At 36.7% G+C, this 18,683-nt stretch overlaps 1 protein-coding gene across 1 annotated transcript; it reads left to right on the top strand.

The window, feature by feature from the left end:
- On the top strand, positions 506–6,445 carry LOC109824263 (peter Pan-like protein). Its single transcript, XM_020390823.1, has 7 exons — positions 506–615; positions 688–870; positions 1,236–1,466; positions 1,548–1,643; positions 1,733–1,920; positions 3,016–3,209; positions 6,079–6,445. The coding sequence occupies exons 1-7, from the start codon at positions 598–600 to the stop codon at positions 6,123–6,125; spliced, it is 957 nt and encodes a 318-aa protein (XP_020246412.1). The 5' UTR covers positions 506–597; the 3' UTR covers positions 6,126–6,445.

Raw genomic sequence — 18,683 nt, 5'->3', positions numbered from 1 at the left:
CTCAAACTAGGAAAGATATGAGGACTAATATTAAAAAAAGCCTAAATAATCTTTACAAATTTTCAAAAGAGACCCATTTAGACTTTTATTCCCAAAAAACAACCTCATTCAAACAAAATTACAAAACCAACATGGTGTCAGCCTCAGCGCTGAAACCAGATCGGCTTTTGAAATTTTTTTTCCGAAACTTCACGGGAGTTGAACTCCCGTGAAGTTTCATAGTTAAAAAAAAAATTTGAACTATGAAACTTCACGGGAGTTCAACTCTGGTGAAGTTTCATAGTTCAAATTTTTTTTTTAACTATGAAACTTTACGGGAGTTGAACTTCCGTGAAGTTTAACAGATCTACTAAACTTCACGGGTGTTTAACTCCCATGAAGTTTTGGATTTTTTTTTCAAAAACCGATCTGGTTTCAGCGCTGAGGCTGAACCAAGTTGGTTTTTGTAATTTTGTTTGAATGAGGTCGTTTTTTGGGATTAAGTTCACAAATGGGTCTCTTTTAAAAATTTGTCCTCCGTTATTTATCAGGGAAACCCTAGCAAAACCCTAGCGTCTCCATCCCCAGCCTCCTCCGTTGCTCGTATCTCCAATCTCCATGGCTCGATTCAAGAACGTAAGTCTCTCAAACCTTTTCCTCTCCTTCGAAAACCAATTTCTCATGGTTTCTCCCTCGATCGAACTGCAGAGAAAGAAGAAGAACTTTGTGAAACCCCCAATTGTGAAGAAGCAGCCGAACGTGAATCAGGTTACTGGCGACAAGATTCCGAAGAGCTTCGTCTTCTCGAGGGGGAAGATCCCTGGCCCAATCAAGCAGCTCGAATTGGATATTCGAAAGATTATGCTTCCTTATACCGCCATTAAATTAAAGGTACCTCCTTTTTTTAATTGGGTTTTTCTGATATTGATCGCTAAAATTTAACTTAATGCCGATTATCTTAGCATTATAATAAGAGGGCAGTGGAAAAGGTGAGAAAAATGAGGGATTTTGATGGGTTGAATTGGTTAGGAGAGAATGCTAATAGAGATGAGCACATAACGGGCAAAATAAACTATATTAGTCAACCTGGGTGGGTTAAAGTAACAGATTATAACTTGAGAGACTGATTTGAAGGCACTTATTGAGTTTTTGGGACTTATACTAATGTCAGGAGAACTCATTTTCTTCGATGGAAATCAGTTGAGAGTACTTTTTTGGGTAACTTTTGATGAGTTTGTTTGTGTTTAAATTGGCAGGAGAAGAAACGGAACAATCTTAAGGACTTCTTGAATGTTGCAGGGCCAATGGGCGTAACACACTTCTTAATCTTATCGAATCCAAAGAGCATTCCTCATTTGAGGGTCGCAAGAACACCTCAAGGCCCGACGCTGACCTTTGAAATACGGGAATATGCGTTGGCTGCTGATATTGCTCGGGCTCAGACTCGCCCGAGATGCCCAAAAGACCTATTTAATAACCCCCCTTTGGTGAGCATGTTCATCAAATGTCAACTATGTTACATGTTATGTACACTTTACTGGTAAATTTAGGCGTTTTTTCTTTTGCAGGTTGTTCTTTCTGGGTTTGGTGGTGGGGATCAACAACATTTGAAGCTTACAACAATCATGTTTCAGAATATGTTTCCTGCTATAGACATTAATACTGTTAGTTCTAGAACAATGTCATGATGCAATTGAACTTTTCCTCGAGTTTAATTACATTTGCTAACCAATGAATTCATTGGAAACTGCAGGTTAAGCTCTCATCATGTCAGAGGATTGTATTATTGAACTACAACAGTGACACAAAGCTAATTGATTTTAGGCATTATTCTATCAGGTTGCAGCCTGTTGGTGTTTCTCGTAGGATTAGAAAGTTTGTTCAGAACCATCAAGTGCCTGATCTTAGGAATCTTCAAGATGTGAGCGACTTTGTTACCAAGTAAGAGAAGATTTGAATGGACTGCTATAATATTTCTGCATAGATGTACCAAACCCATCAAAATCTTGCATTGGAATGCCTTAAATTAGTTGTAGAAGAACATACTTACTAAAATTCACTTTGTTCCCTTATATTGGCGCTACTTGTAGGACAATTTCTTTTAAGTTAACATTAACTCTTCATGATGCATGGAATTCTAGGTTAGTTTTATTTGGTTATTTACTTTTTCAGTCTATCCTATTAATAGGAGATATGCAAGATGAGTACTATTGCAATGCAAAGATTGAAGTTTTCCAGGAGGGCAGGCACTTTTAATTTATGATTGCATTGGCAAGATGGATATGTCTTGATAGATTATCTTAGTTTGAGTAAGAAATTTATGAACTCAGTACCAGTCCCATTAGAGTTTTGGCTTTCGCAATTTTATAAATCTGGTTTGGTATGATCTTCGAAACATTAAGTTATTAAAGGATCATATAAAGGCATGGTTTAGTGTTCTCTTCGTTCCGCTTCTTGCTTTCATCCTAGCGATGATGTTACATTCTCGTGCCTAGATGGCTGAAAGTAAGTTTAATAAAAAAAATATGATCACACAACTATGGTACTAACTAATTTATATGAATATAGTTTGTAAAGTTCAGTTCAAAATTTTCTGCCAGAATATGATCTTGGACCAGCTTTTGGCCCTACAGTGGTCCTTGATTCTTAAATTCAACAGGGGTGAATATTTAAAAAAAAGAAATAAGAAGAGCAGATCATCCACAAAGATGTGCAATATGATTGTGAAAGATGTTTCTATCATGCTTAAGAGAAGGGGGAAACAAACAAGAGTTGGACCTGTACATAACTTGCTATGTTTATAGCTCATTATATGCACGAGGATGTTAGTGACTGATAAATAGAAAGTGCAGAAGCATATTTTATGAACATCCTGTAAGGCCTTTACTACTATCTCCACCTAAAGAAGTATACAAAAATTCTAACCATATTGAAAGTCACATTTTTTTTCTCCAGATGATGGGAAATTTGTTGTATGACCTTTTACTTTAATTCTGCATGATTGGTCAAATATAAATATCTTTTTACTGTATGTAGGGCTGGTTATGGATCAGAAAGTGAAGCAGATGAAGAAGCTGCAACAGTAAGCCTGACCAGTGATGTTGGTAGGGTAAACCGTGCTTCTAGCAAAAGTGCTGTCAAACTTCAAGAGATTGGACCTAGGATGACGCTCCAGTTAGTTAAAATTGAGGAGGGGTTATGCTCAGGTGGTGTCATATTCAGTGAATATGGTAAGCTTGCAAAATACTCCCCTCTTTGTGTTGGGGATCATTGATTTACTGCAACATATTGGATATATGAACCAAATGTACCACTCATTGCATTGTTCATTTCTTTTTCTCTTTATTTTCTCTTGATATAGGTGACAATTTCTACAGATGCACTAAGCAGTTTGGTTTTGCCACTGGCTTAGCCAGTTTATCCAGATAGTTGCAACTACAGAAGTTTGTGTATAGTTACTACTTAACTTTACTAGATATAATTATTGAAAGGAATCACAAAATCTTAGGTAGCATCTGGTTTCTATCATTTCATTTATCAAGTTTTGGCAGGTCTAATAGTTTCATGGATGGAAGAACAATGGCATGCTAGAAGATGACTAAACTACTCTTCCTTCTACTGTATTTTCCGTTGATTGTGTTTTGCATAAGGTTCAGGGTATTAAGTCATTTAGGGGTTTGAGGTAAAGAAAGAATTCAAGGTTTTACATAAAATATTAATCATTGATGTGGTATCAAAGTATAGGAGATTTGAAGGGGTATAGATAAGAACCGCTGTTGAAAATAATGCCCAATAACGCCACTATTGCGCCGCAAATTGCGTTTGCGCCCACTAGTGGCACGATATCGATGAAAGCAGTGGAAAATAGCGCTTCGTACGCTATTCGCTAGCAATAGTGGCGTTTAGCGCGTGATAGTGTTTTTCATTGTGAATTCTCAGTTTAATATCCGACTCAAACCTGTACCGTACCCATACCCGACTTGTAATTAACTAAAACCCCCTCATCTTTGTTCCCCTCCCTTCTCTGATTCGATCTCAACAGACGAAGGGGAAAAACCCTAATCTCCTGATTCCCACCAACTCCACCGCCTCCTCTCTCCCTAAGCTAACTTCACTGGTGACCCTCCTTCTCTCCCTCTCCGACTACAACACCTTAAACCTCAAAATTCCTATCCGACTGCCCTCAACCCCAACCCCAACCTCAACCTTTTCCTTTCCGACTACTCCACCTCAACCCCAAAACTCCCCTCTCTTACTGCTTCTTCTGCTTCTCCGCCGCCTCTGTCAACTCGAAGCTCACCGAGTCCTTTTTCTCCTCTTTAGGATCTCTATAAATCATCAAATATGTATTTATAAAATTTTTAGATTTTTCTTTAATATTTCTTTTTTTGAATATTTATTCATATTTAAATAGGACCACTATTTGACTTTGCGATTTTTTCCTCTGTTTTGCCACTATAGCGCCAAATAGCCTTAACAGTGCCTCATGGCTACAGGGCGCTATTAGCTATCAATAACCTTGGTAAAAACCCCTCAACAAAAAATGGAATCAGATAAAATTTTGAATTTATCCCCAGAAATCAGATTCTAGTATTAGATTCATGTCTCTTGCATTTTCATGCGAATAACTTTATGTCCTAGACTGCTCTTAAACCCACAATCTTTGATGTGCACTAGATTCTTTTTCCCCACATCAAAAGTTGACAATTCGGATTAGTCTGGATTTTAAGTCAAGAAATCTAGTTTAACGGAGAATGAATGAGCATTGTGTGAAAGTCCCTATAACCAGTATATCAGAACTTCAAAGTTATGATAAGGCTTGCGGATTATAGTTTTATATTTTAATATAATGCCCCTATAGACACCCTTTTTTTTATGTGCTGAAATTTGGACTCACATAGTGGTAACAATTTTTTTTAAAAAAAATCTGCATTAAATTCATAACCAACAAGATTCAAATCGGAGTTGGCTCAGATACCATGTGAAAGTTCCTCTAACCATTATATCAAAATTGCGAAGTTATGGTGAGGATCGATGATTATAGTTTTATATTCTAACAAGTGGAAAGAAATGGAGAGGACATGATTTCCTTCTATCCCCAAATCCAAGAGAATCATCAGTACAACGAAAATGATGAGGTCTTCGAAATACTTTGTGATGTGCATTCAGCTAGTCCCATCTTTTGTACATATCACCAGCTTAGAACCAGTAATTGTTACATTGAGGTTCAAACTTTGTTTTCGTGAACATGTTACATCACCCATTATTGGGTTTCAAATAGGTAACTTTAGATTTTTAAAGAACATAGATGCAACTTATCAGCTGTTTTTTGTAGCACTAAATAATCTTGAACGCTCCAAGTTGTCCCGGATTATCCTGGTTCAGGACGAGGGTTATGACCTAATTCAATTCAAAAGATAACATGTTGAAGGCTCCAAGTTGTTTGATACATCATCACGCTACCAAGTGAATGGACAGTGTTATTTGGCAACTGGTCGAGTGAGGGTTGAAGAAAGTCAATCCCTTTCTAACCTACTAACCATAAAAAAATAACACATGGACTGAAACCTATTTTATTTTGCCAGACAAAAATGACAAAAGGACCCTACTAGGCAGGTTAAAAAGTGTTAGCCCCTCAAAGTGAGGGGTTTACTAATCTACCTCTTTAGACAAGCTAAGAAATAACACCTTTATTTATAAAGAAAGCAGTATAATCTTTATTACCAAAGGCTAAAGAAGAGCACAAGGATTAAAATAATCTTACCTAATGGACTAATCAATTTAACCCTTCTTTGCTCAAATAGTCTAAACACATCAATCCTCTTAAACTTTTGTCAAATGGGCCAACAAGTGTTATTAAGGCTGTTGCATTATACCTTTATTTTGTTTCGCCTCCACTATGACATTCTATTAAGGCTGTTGCATTATCACCTTTATTTTGTTTCGCCTCCACTATGACATTCTGAAATAACGTAATAAATATCCATATGATCACTTGATCCATATTTTATGTTTTGTAAGTTGTAATTAGTGCTGATTTTTCTTCCTCGGTCATCTTCTTCCTTCTTCTGTCTTTCTCATCTGCCCTCTTTTTTGTAGGAAAGGAAGCTGCTGAGGCAAAGGATGCAGCAAATGAAGGTGATTAATTTCTTTTTAACGAGCCTTGCTTTGGGGAAGAACAAGCCGATGCATTACCAGCAGCTATAAGCTATAAATTAGAACTATGAGCACAGAATGAGAAGTTTATTTTAAGAAGTTATATTTAGGCTTTATTTATTTTATCTTAACGGGCAAAAGGGGCATACTGTATTATTCAGATGGAGCAGCGCACCAATTTGATCTGCTTGTGATGTGCCTTCATTTGCTATTTTGTTATGTGCACCTTTTGGAACTCAGATATACAGAAAAATATTGTATGTTGTTCACGGTCGGCGATAAGGTAATTGAGTTATTATTCTTCTAAATAGAGGATCCAGAGTTTGATTCCAACATCTACAATTGGGTGTTCCCAGTGGATTTCACCTGAAAATTGTCAGATGTATGTGATAAAGGGGACAAGGTTATCGTGGTTATAATTGTTGGTATTGTCACATATATGATAATTTGTATCAAAAGAAAAGAGGAGCGAAGTGGAGAGTATGAGTTATGTTGCCCGTCACAGTAACTTTGTAACTGTCATGAAAAAGTTTGCGGCCTGAACTTGGCAGCCACAGTGCGTATCAAGTTTTATTTTGAACTGCGGGAGCAGTTATTCAGAACCTTGAGTTATTGTTAGATAACCCTTTATAAGCATAAGAGAACATGATAGTTGAAGAAAATCTTATGCAGGGCCCTACATGGAATATTGTTTGTTGAGGAATGAGAGGGCGATAGACGGTATATGAATGTATTTTGTAGTACAATCATAACTGCACTAATAAATAGCAGCTACTGCATTGAAGATACTAGTGATATATGTATAAATGTTCATGGGTATGTAGTGTCACCCCTGGTTCAATTCACAAGCATGTAATGTACCAACAAACTAATCGGGCTGTACACATTTCATACTTTATTTTCTTTTTGAACCTCAGATATTTCACCTATCAACAAATTTCACGCTCATGCCTTTCCTCAAAAGAAAAGTTCACCTAAAATGACTCTCTCCTCCTCCATGATCTGTCGAACATAAATAACGAGATACAATTTTCTTGAAGAATGCAGCCTTTCATCCATCAGCTTCACAATATTCACAATCATTTTAATCCATCTGTTCAATCTGCATTTCGACCGGGAGGAACGTCAACAACGATCACTGACATTTTCCCTCGATCTAGCAGAACGAAAACTAATAGAATCCTTGGCCATTCTCTTCACTGTTTTTTCCTGCAGAGAGATGGACAAGCTACTCGTAGTGCTTCGTCCAGACTGGAACAGAGTAAATAAGAGTTCCGGTAGCAGATGATGGCAGTAACATATAAGCTAGTGCTCGCCTGCTGTGGCCACTCTCCATCATGGCATATACTTCGGCCACAAAGGCAGAAACTGTGCTCATACAGCCAAGGAAGCCTAACTGGACTCCACTCACGAGTACGGTGCGCCTCTTCGTATTAACCTGGAGGTAACGATACAGCTACTAACACACTTTTTTCTGCAAACTTGAACAAGAAAATTATATAATTCATCCACGAGGCAGGTGTTAGCCGTCAAGATTTAAGCCCAATGTATACGATTATGACTAAGAGAGAAAAAAATCCAAATATTACTTGAAACTTGTTCATCACCTATGATTACCAAGCTTGGTACTGGCATATCAAAAGGATAAACGAATAGCTTCTATCAAAAAAATCACGTACATAGCGCTTTACTTAGGGGGTGTTTGTTTCAAATCCTATAATTTTAAGATATGGATTTCATCATGGGATTTGAAATCCATAGGTTTTTTAACCAGGGTTAGGATTTCTAAAACTTTGTTTGTTTCATCAATATTTTGGGATTTGGAATGCTATAATTTGTAAGTTCTTGTTTGTTTCAAACTCAAATTTTAGCATTACAAATTTTAGAATTTGAAATCCATAGTTGTAACAAACAAGTTTTAGGATTACCGAAACAATAATTGGTGAATATAAGAACCTTTGGTGAGCTTACCTCCTACAAAAAACAAACACAATTGTATTTAATTGGGGTAAGCATACCCATTCAAACCCACAACAAGCAAGCAAGCTCACAAGCTCAGAGTGGAATTAAAACCCACAACAAACCAAGGCTACAACAAGCCATCAAAGAATGATCACACCTGAAAGAAAAAAATGAAACAAACCAAACAAGCAACCATACTTTCAGGCTCATATAACCAGCAAAAAATGAAACATGCTCAGTAACAAACTCACAAGCAACTATTAGAAAACAAACTGATTTTGAAACAACCTGAATCTGAAACAAATTGAATCTGAAATAAACTGAGTGCTGAAACAATTTGAAACAAGCTCACAAGCAACCATTAGAAAATAAACTAAATCTGAAACAAACATGCTCAGTAACAAGCTCACAATCAACCATTGAAACAAACTGAATCTGAAACAACCAAACTTACAAGCCTTCAAAAACATGCTCAGTAACAAGCTACAACTCAAATAACCAAGGCTCAGACAAGCAACCATTAGCCAAACTCATAATAGGACCAAGGTAGGGCTCAGATATAGATATTAAAATTGAATACATAGATTGCCTCATCTAACAATGATGTTATAATGTAGGTTGCAATCACATGAATGGATTGCCTCACCTAACATTGTAAATACAATGTAGGTTGCATTCTTATCCTAGATTGCCCTATCTAAACAAAGCAAAACAATGTAGATTGCATTCTCATAATATGACCATCATCATTGCCCAAATTGAACAATACAAAATAGCCATACCAATACATATCGTGCAATGTAGGTTGCTATCAAGTATCATATCCATCCATATTTATATAAACCTACAAAAGAATCCAAGCTCATATTCTGTTTATACAAAATATGACCATCAAGTATCATTTTCTAATGGTTGCTTGTGAGCTTGTTTTAGGTTGCTTCAGATTTAGTTTGTTTTAGACCCGTTGCAAAAAATTAAACAAAACCTGTCCACACACAAGTAAGTTGGACCCAAGAGCAGCTCAGATTGGACTTAAAACCCACAACAAACCAAGGCTTCCAGCAAGCCATATTACTAGCAAGTAACCAGTCTACAAACAAGCTCCTATAACCAGCAAGTAAGCAGCCACAAGTAAGATTACTAGCAAGTAACCAGTCTACAAACAAGCTCCTATAACCAGCAAGTAAGCAGCCACAAGTAAGCTCAGACCAGCTGCAAAAAATAAAACAAAACCCTCCTGCTATCAAAGCAAGCAACTCATATAACCAAGGTTGCAAGCAATCAACTGCAAACAAGAAAGATTGACCCAAGAACACAAGCAACAACACCCTCATGTAAACTCAGGCCAGCTGCAAAAGTTGAAACAAAACCTTCCTGCAGCGTAATAGCAGCTTATATAACCAAGTCTGCAAGCAAGCATCCGCAAACAAGCAAGCTGGACATATGCAAAAATTATTAACGATATCGTCATAGCCGCAAATCCATATGTGACAAATCATCATAGCCACCATCAAAAACATGCTCAGTAACAAGCTCACAACCAACCATTAGAAAACAAACTGAATCTAAAGTTTAGACTTGAATCTGAAATAAACTGAATCTGAAACAAACTGAATCTGAAATAAGCTCACAAGCAAATCATAGAAAACAAACTGAATCTGAAACAAACATGCTCAGTAACAAGCTCAAAAGAAACCATTGAAACAAACTAAATCTGAAACAAATTGAACCTAAAACAACCTGATTCTGAAACAAACTGAATTTGAAACAAGCTCACAAGCAAATCATAGAAAACAAACAAGTAACCATGAGCTCACATTTTGCTCAATCACACATTATGCTCAGATATTATCAGAAAACTATACTAGTGAAATAAACACTTGAACAAACACCCCCAAATGAATTTTGTAACAGCTCAAGTAACCATGAGCTCACAAGCAACCAAGTAACTAGCAGCAAACATGTAACCATGAGCTCACAAGCAACAAGTAACCAAGTAACCAAATAACTCTATATGTAAGAACAAGTAATAAATATATACAGTAGTTAAACTGAGTAAAATTTTGAATCTAGGAAATTTTACATGAAGCACATTGAATCTATTTGACCAATTTCATTCTAAATCTTGACTATCTTTAGAACTTGAATGGAACATAATTGTGAAACATATAAATATGTGTATGGCATGTATAAAATAAAACAATTGAATCAGTTAAAGTAAGTTCCAATACTACATATCCCGACCTAGAGTAAACAATAGTACATGCACAATATGCGCAAATAAGCAAGCCATCAAAGTATGCATTTTTTAAAGGCTGATGTATTAATGAAAACAAATTTAGAGAGCTAAATCAGCATGAGACATAAATGGCTAAATCCCATAAAAAACAAGCTCAAATTCAATTAACCAAAGCTCAAACCCAAATCCCATCAAAACAATTAACCAAAGCTCGATTGAAAACATGGTTGACAAAAGTAGTGAAATATGCACTTGACATGGTTAGTAACAAGCATGCTCACAAGCCATCAAACATGCTCAACGCTTAATCTGAAACAAACATGCTCAGTAACAATCCCACAAGCAACCATTGAAACAAACTGAATCCGAAACAACCAAGCTCACAAGCCATCAAAAACATGCTCAGAAACAAGCAATAACTCAAACAACAAAGGCTCAAACAAGAAACCAGTATGAAAACTCATAATAGGACCAAGGTAGGGGATCAGATATAGGTATTAAAATTGAATACATGGATTGCCTCATCTAACAATGATGTTGCAATGTAGGTTGCAATCACATGAAGTATTAAAATTGAATACATGGATTGCCTCATCTAACAATGATGTTGCAATGTAGGTTGCAATCACATGAATGGATTGCCTCACCTAACATTGTAAATGCATCTAACAATGATGTTGCAATGTAGGTTGCAATCACATGAATGGATTGCCTCACCTAACATTGTAAATGTAATGTAGGTTGCAATCACATGAATGGATTGCCTTACCTAACATTGTAAATGCAATGTAGATTGCATTCTCATCCTAGATTGCCCTACCTAAACATAGCAAAACATTGTAGATTGCATTCTCTTAACTATGACCATCATCATTGCCCACTTTGAAGAATACAAAGTAGCCATACCAATACATATCGTGCAATGTAGGTTGTTATCAAGTATTATATCCATCAATATTTATATAAACTTGCAAAAAAACCAAAGTTATAATGAGATTGCAATTAGAGTAGTGAAACATGCATCGTATTGGCAAAAGCAGTGAAATATGCATAAAGTTACACCGCTAAGTGTTCAACTTACATAATTAGCAACATAAAGCTACATCACTAAGTGTTCAAATTACAAAATTAGTTACATCATTAAGTAGTTAAATATACAATGAGTTTACTAAAGCAATAGATATGTCAAGTCTTCAAAAGTAGTGCAATATCAAGTTTTCATAAGTCAAACCCTTGCTCGTTGATAATCTTCTCTATAAATAGCTTTTGAGCATTTTTGGTTTTGATGATCAACCTCCTAGAATCCGATTCATGGTCATACAAGTAATCAAGCACTTTATCCAATGTCTCCTCAGAAAACTCATTCTCATGCATCATTAGAGCCTTCGCCATGGTCTCACTCCAATGCACAACACGTTGATTTACATGTTGATTTTTAATTGAGAACGACATCGTGTCAATGAAATCGCGCATGAGAGACTCATCCTCTTTAGCCTTGCTACTCTTCTTCCTAGGAGTTGATGTATCAATTGATGCAAAAGCTACCCCACTAGAAGTCTTCAATTTTTTAGCTTGAGAGTTATGGTTTTGCCCAATTGATTTCTCAGGCTCAAGACGTGGGCTTGAGGACAAATCAACCTCATTATCACTAAGTGTTACATGATCCTCACAAACGACATGGGTTGTTGAGACATAAATGAGTAGTTCATATCATAATGATTGTAAGATGGATAAGTTGGTGGAGCAATGTATTGGGGTGGAGGGAATGGTTGTATAGTGGGTGGTGGGGGAGCCGGGAAGTATGGATAAGTGGGTGTTGTTGGTGTTCTAGGTAAAGTATTCTTGAACTTATCACTTTAATTAGAATCTACCATGATTGATTGCTACAAATGAAAACAAATAAATAACAAATTTCAAACCTCATGTGAGTACAATAATAGAGTACAAACATCAAAAAGTAGCATTCAGAAAGCCCAATCATCATAGCTAAATCCGAAAAACTCAAATAACCCGCAAGCATGAAAAACCAGTATGCAAACAAGCAAAAATAGCATGAAACAGAACTGCAAACTGGCAAGTTGGATATATGCAAAAATAGCATTCATAATGATAATATACCCATTTATCCATGAGTATTGTTGTAATATCAATGAATACATAGAGGTTGTGGTTGTAGACAATATATCAACGAGTACAATAATACATGACAAATATAACTTAAATTACATCCAATCTCGGTTGTGTCTCCACCGTGGTATTTATCACAATAATCTTCCTACATTTCATTTGCAATTTGATCCTTCTTTTCTCTCCATTCATTTCTTGAATCTCTTTCCTCTCTTTGTGTCATAGTTTGAGTAAAGTCAACAACACCCTCTTCACCCTCATTTGCTATTTCATCTCCATCCTCTTCAATATGGTTGTCCTCATGCAACAACTCATCTTCCGGATCTTCTATGGTGATGTAGTTATGAAGTATAGTACATGCAATAACTATATCAATTTGAGTTGGAAAAGGGTAATGTGGCTTCACGGATAGGATTTTGAAACATTTTTCAATGCCCCAAAAGTTGATTCAATTTTAGACCTTAGGGATGAGTGTCTTAAATTGAACAACTCTTGTCTATTATTGATTGGCCTATCCTTGTGCTCATTTAGATGATACCACACTCCTCGATATGGGGAGATAAAGCCATGCATAGTAGTATAACCCACATCACACAAATAATATTTTCCTACAATTACCAAAAAGAAATTTAGTATATTTTTTAATTGTAATTAAGTAGACATACTTTATTTGATTGATTTATTACTGTCGTATACTCTCAATCCGCGAGGTTGTGGTCTAGATAACACGTCTTGCAAAACTCTATAATCATTTGCGAATCCCTCCCATCTAGCTAGAACATACGAAACTAACTTGTTGGGAGTGCATGCAGCTAGAACATTTTGAGTTACACTTTTACGACCTCTAAAACGTGCAACAAGGCTAGCGGGAAGTATGGCGTCGATATCGGTTCTATCTATCATGCTAATGCAATCTTATATGATACATTAAACAATTATTAATAATAGAAAGGTAAAATTAACTGTTATATTATGAGTAGTTATATTATAATAATGATTACCTTGAAATAAGGATAGTATAACGGGTTGGTGGCAATCTCTGGCGATACTTCACTTGGTGATTGCTTCATGTACCACCCCCCCTTAAATGCCCAACGGCTTCCAAGCATTTGTTAAAGTATTTTGAAACGGTTTCCCCCCGATCTTAGGAAATGTGACCTAACAATTCTATTTTTTATTTTATGACCTAATATATTAAGAAATATGAGCAATTGTTCTTATACTTTAACACCCCGTGAATCTTTTAGTAAGCCGATATATCTCATTATGATAACAAGATTATGAAATACACGCAGCCTCATTCTAACATAAGCCCTACAACTCTCATTATAGCTATTAAACACACGACTTATGTGCCTAGCTCTATATTCTATCTTCTCTTTATTTTTCACCTTAGGTTGATAAGTGATTGATTTTCTTCTACTACATATCCTCATCAAACAAGCAAACACACAAATCACCATGGATATAGTAGCATTAGAAGCCATCCTCATTAACATTTCTTCATCAATGTCGTCCATCTACATTGTTTTAAAAAGAAAATTTTCCGTATAAATACTATGCATCAATCTTAAACAATTGCTCATATAGTAAATAGAAATCAACAATCCTCATGGAGTTAAGTGAAATTAACCTTAATAAACACATAGTCAAAGGCGGAATATAGAGCAAAAGATAATAAGCCAAAAGGGAACAACTGTGAACAATTACCATATGAAACTTTTTATTCTCATGTACCATTCACATCACAACATTCTCTTTAAGAACAGTAACATCAACAAAGCTTTATCACCTAATTAATATAACTCTTAGTCAAAACAAGCTCATTCCTCTTAATTGGGATTGACAAGAAAATGCCGTAAATTTCTAATGTGAGCCATGGGTTAAGCAAATAGGTGCGAAGAACATATTTCTGTCTACTAGAGACAAAAGAGGAAATTTCCACTAATTATTACCAAAAAAGACAAAAAAAAAATTCCAGAACTTTAGAACTACCCACATAACAAATATTATCCACAAAAATTCAATACAATTGGAAGGGAATGATCAAAGGGGAAAAGCTTCAAGTGGAAGAACCTTCAAGAACTAAGTTTAGATACAAGAGAAAAAGAGGAATTTCTCACTATTTTCTACTAGAAAAGATCCAAACTGATAAATTTCCACGATTTCAACCACCTAACGAATTAAATGCAAGTTTTTTCCACAACCAGTCAACAAACCCGTAGATTTTAACAATAATAACAGTTCAAATCTCAGATCTATAAATAATTAATAGCAAAAATAACCCAAATCTCAGATCTACAAGAATTACCTTCAATTTCGCGAGTCGGCTACTCAAACCGCGAGAGAAGCCTTCAAAGAGGGCGCGAAAAAAGGAATCGATCAGCAACACGAGATCGCAACACAAGATCAAGGCGACAGAAGATTTTGTAGCGGGAAGAGGAGGCAGCAGGCTTGATTTCGGGGCGGGAAGAGGAGGTGGAAGTTAGGAATTGGTAGCAGGAAGAAGTGGTGATGGGACTAGGGTTTTGGTTTCGTCAATTGGGGTAAGCTGAGATAAAAGGCTGAGTTGGATGTATTGTGTCAGAAATCCACCCCACATCCCACATGAAAAAGAAGATTTTACAAATCCTTAAATATATTACTTTTTTTATTATTAGGGGATTTAATATACTAAAACTTATTTTGAAGCAAACAAGTTATATGAAATTCTAAAACCCCAGAAAACCTCTTTTTACATCCCAAAACTTGAAATCCAGACCATATCAAAAAAAAAAAAAAAGAAAAAAAAGAAAAAAAAGAAACAAACACCCCCTTATCGTCGAAAGGCTTGCCATAAGAGACGCTGCAAGAATGTTGGCTGTCAGTGTTCCAATAGGTAGCCACCTGGGTAGTCCCTTTTTGCCAAACCCCTGCGCGTTAAGTCTTGCCAAACACCAGCGAGCCCAACCAAATAACAGCCTCATCAGTTGCGTTAGCCACCAACTTTTTAACTGCCAACGAACCACTCGAACTCCATAATGAGACTATAGCCAACAGTATAATTATTGTCGCAACCATTGCATGCCTCTTTCAACTATTTACTCTCCACGGACTGGGGCTCCATCGAGTTTCGACTGAATTTTGGCCAAGCCTGTTGGAGAGGCTCTGACGGAGTCCCTCAGCAGATATAACCCCAATTATGATGCTAGATTCACAATTATCATACCTGTAGTAATTTTAAAAAAAAAAAAACTAGGCACACAGGCATAATCAATATTAAACACCGTGTCCCCAGACCAATCCCAGCATCATGTACTTATCCAAAATACGATGTTTCTTAATCATAGTTCATAAAGTTATTTGAATTTCCCCAAGAGCATTTGGATATCATTTGAAACATCAGGCTGAAGAATTCATCGGAAGTGACAGAAAGCATAATTAAAGTCGAGGTTAGGCTTCATGCATCATGTGTTGCATGCCATCCAAATAGAAGTACCAAGCAAGTATTGTCTTCTTTTGCGGCATAAAACATAAAATTCCCAGAAAATACTCTTCAATATCACCCGCAGCATCTACTTTTGATTATAAATTAATAATAAATTAAAAAAATGAGGAAATTTCCGCTGTCGGATAGATGATTAAGGAGGAGGACGAAAAGAAATTGCAGAGGGGGCATGAGAGGAGAGGAGCACACTGTCTCATTTATTTTGCTGTGCCGGTCCTTAACAATATGTTATTTGCATGTTGACCCTTACAAACCCAATTCCAATAAATAATTGTCAAATCTGGGTCTAGGATTTGAAAGAACAAATGGGTGTCGAATGTTAGCTAGGAATACTACACACAAAACTGAAAATAAGCTTTGAGGATGGATGGGAACTTCTCATGGTGTGATCTAGGTGTGTGGAAACACTAGCCTTAAAGAGTAGATTTCGCCCATGTGAGATTATCTCTCGGTGCAGCAGGTTATTGGCGGCCTACCCTTTAGGATTCAACGAATCGTCAACTGAGCAAGCGTGCAGTTGCAATGCTATAGGCCCTTAAACAGATCTAATTTGTTTCTTTCCTTAACAACTGAAGGGAGAAGAGAGTTTTAAGAGAGGAGTTGAAGTTTCTTGAAAATGCAAGAAACAACTAGTTTTTGGTTGGGTAGCAGAAGACTCAGTGAATAGGGGTAGAGAAAAGCAATAATTATAGTTTCTTGAGCCGTGGGAAAGTAATCTCGTGTATACTTAGGGGCTGTTTGGTTCAATAGAGGGTAGGAATAGGATTAGGAATCCTATTTTATTTATGGATTCCAACCTAATTCATAAAATTTTTATAGACAAGTAATAGTTTTATGGAATCCTATTTTTTTGGCATTCTATGTTTGTTTCACCCAAAGGATTAGGAATCTCACTTTTATAGAATTGGTCCAATTCCTAATACCATGTTTGCTTCAAAAAGACCCTTTTTTGGGAGTAGATACTGTAGCAACAGAGAACCTCTTTAACATTTAAAAACTACTGTAGCAACGGCTAGAAGCAACCAAAATTTATATTTTCTTGCTGGAATCACTGTAGCAACGGATATTTTCAGCTTCAAATTTCATATTTCAAAAAACATAGTCAGAATACTGTAGCAACGGCTAGTAGAGGGCCAATGTGGCTATAAATTCACCTTGAGGCCTCACAAATAATCCAAACATTCTCATTTTCAGCATTTATAAAATTCCCATTGTTTCTGCAATTTTCTTAGGAATTTTTTGTGTTATTTTAATTATTACAAACTTCATGTCATGTAACTGTACTTGCAAGAACTACTGAGGATGTAATGAAAACTGTTGTTTGAATTGGGTACAAATTCTAATTGATATTGTATGGCTCAGTAATAGATCAACTTGTCATCATTGATTGCCCCACCTATAACTTAAACATGTTTATTACTGATTGCATTATAAGGATGAATTGCCTCGCCTAGACATTGTCAATTCAATGTAGGCTGCAATCTCATCCCCTTTTGCCTCATCTGGATATAATAAACGATGTAAGTTAGATTGCATTCTCAGAAAACGTTGATCATCATCATTGCCACATATCAAGTGCAAGGAAAACCACAGGCAAGGCAAACCAAAACAACAAGTAACCCACAGCACCAAACCCCAGCTGCAGCAAATGCTGCACAAGTTGAAAACATGCACAAACCAACCAGCAGTAGCAGCATGAGCTGCACACAAGCTCAAAACAGGCACGAACCAACCAGCAGCAGCAAAAAACAGGCACAAACCAACCAGCAGCAGCAGCATGAGCTGCACACAAGCTCAAAACAGGCACGAAGGCACAAACCCAACAAAGCTCAAAACAGTCAAGCAACAAAACCCAGCACCAGCATGAGCTACACAAGCTCAAAACAGGCACAAACCAACCAGCAGCAGCAGCATGAGCTGCACAAAGCAAAAAACAGGCACAAACTGAGCTGCACACAAGCAAAAAACAGGCACAAACCAACCAGCAGCAGCAGCATGAGCTGCACAAAGCAAAAAACAGGCACAAACCAACTAGCAGCAGCAGCATGAGCTGCACAAAGCTCAAAACAGGCACAAACCAACCACCAGCAGCAGCATGAGCTGCACAAAGCAAAAAACAGGCATAAACCAACCAGCAGTAGCAGCATGAGCTGCACAAAGCAAAAAACAGGCACAAACCAACCAGCAGCAGCAGCATGAGCTGCACAAAGCTCAAAACAGGCACAAACCAACCAGCAGCAGCAGCATGAGCTGCACAAAGCAAAACAGCCCCTTATAATATCTTGAGCAGTGAGAAAAGTAATCTTGAGTAGTATGAAAATTAATAAAAGTTCAAAAATGAAAAACTTGTTGACACTTTTACCCCTAGGGCATGTTTGGCATCCGTAAAGAAAATGAAAAATAGAAAGTAAGGAGAAAATACCTTATTAAGAAAGTACTTTCTCTTCACTTTCTTTTTGTAAATTTTGTTTATAATTGGAAAGTGAAAAAGTAGAAAGTTGAGGTGGCATCTAATATGACATACTTTTCTTTTTATATCTTTCAAAAAATCATTAAGGCTGTGTTTGGCAAGGGGATAAATGAGGAGTTAAGGTGGTTTAACCCTTCATTAGTCTGCCAAACACCAAAAAAAGCCCAAAGGCTAACAAACCCACACGTGATCATTTTATCCCATTTATCAGGCTAACCCGAGGGATTACTAATACTCGTGGGAAGGCGGAACAAGCCTTGTTC

The sequence above is a fragment of the Asparagus officinalis genome, chromosome 9, assembly GCF_001876935.1.
Source record: "Asparagus officinalis chromosome 9, Aspof.V1, whole genome shotgun sequence".
Taxonomy (NCBI): Eukaryota; Viridiplantae; Streptophyta; class Magnoliopsida; order Asparagales; family Asparagaceae; genus Asparagus; species Asparagus officinalis.
The sequence above is the reverse complement of the archived record's forward strand: the minus strand, read 5'-3'. Positions and strand labels throughout refer to the sequence as shown.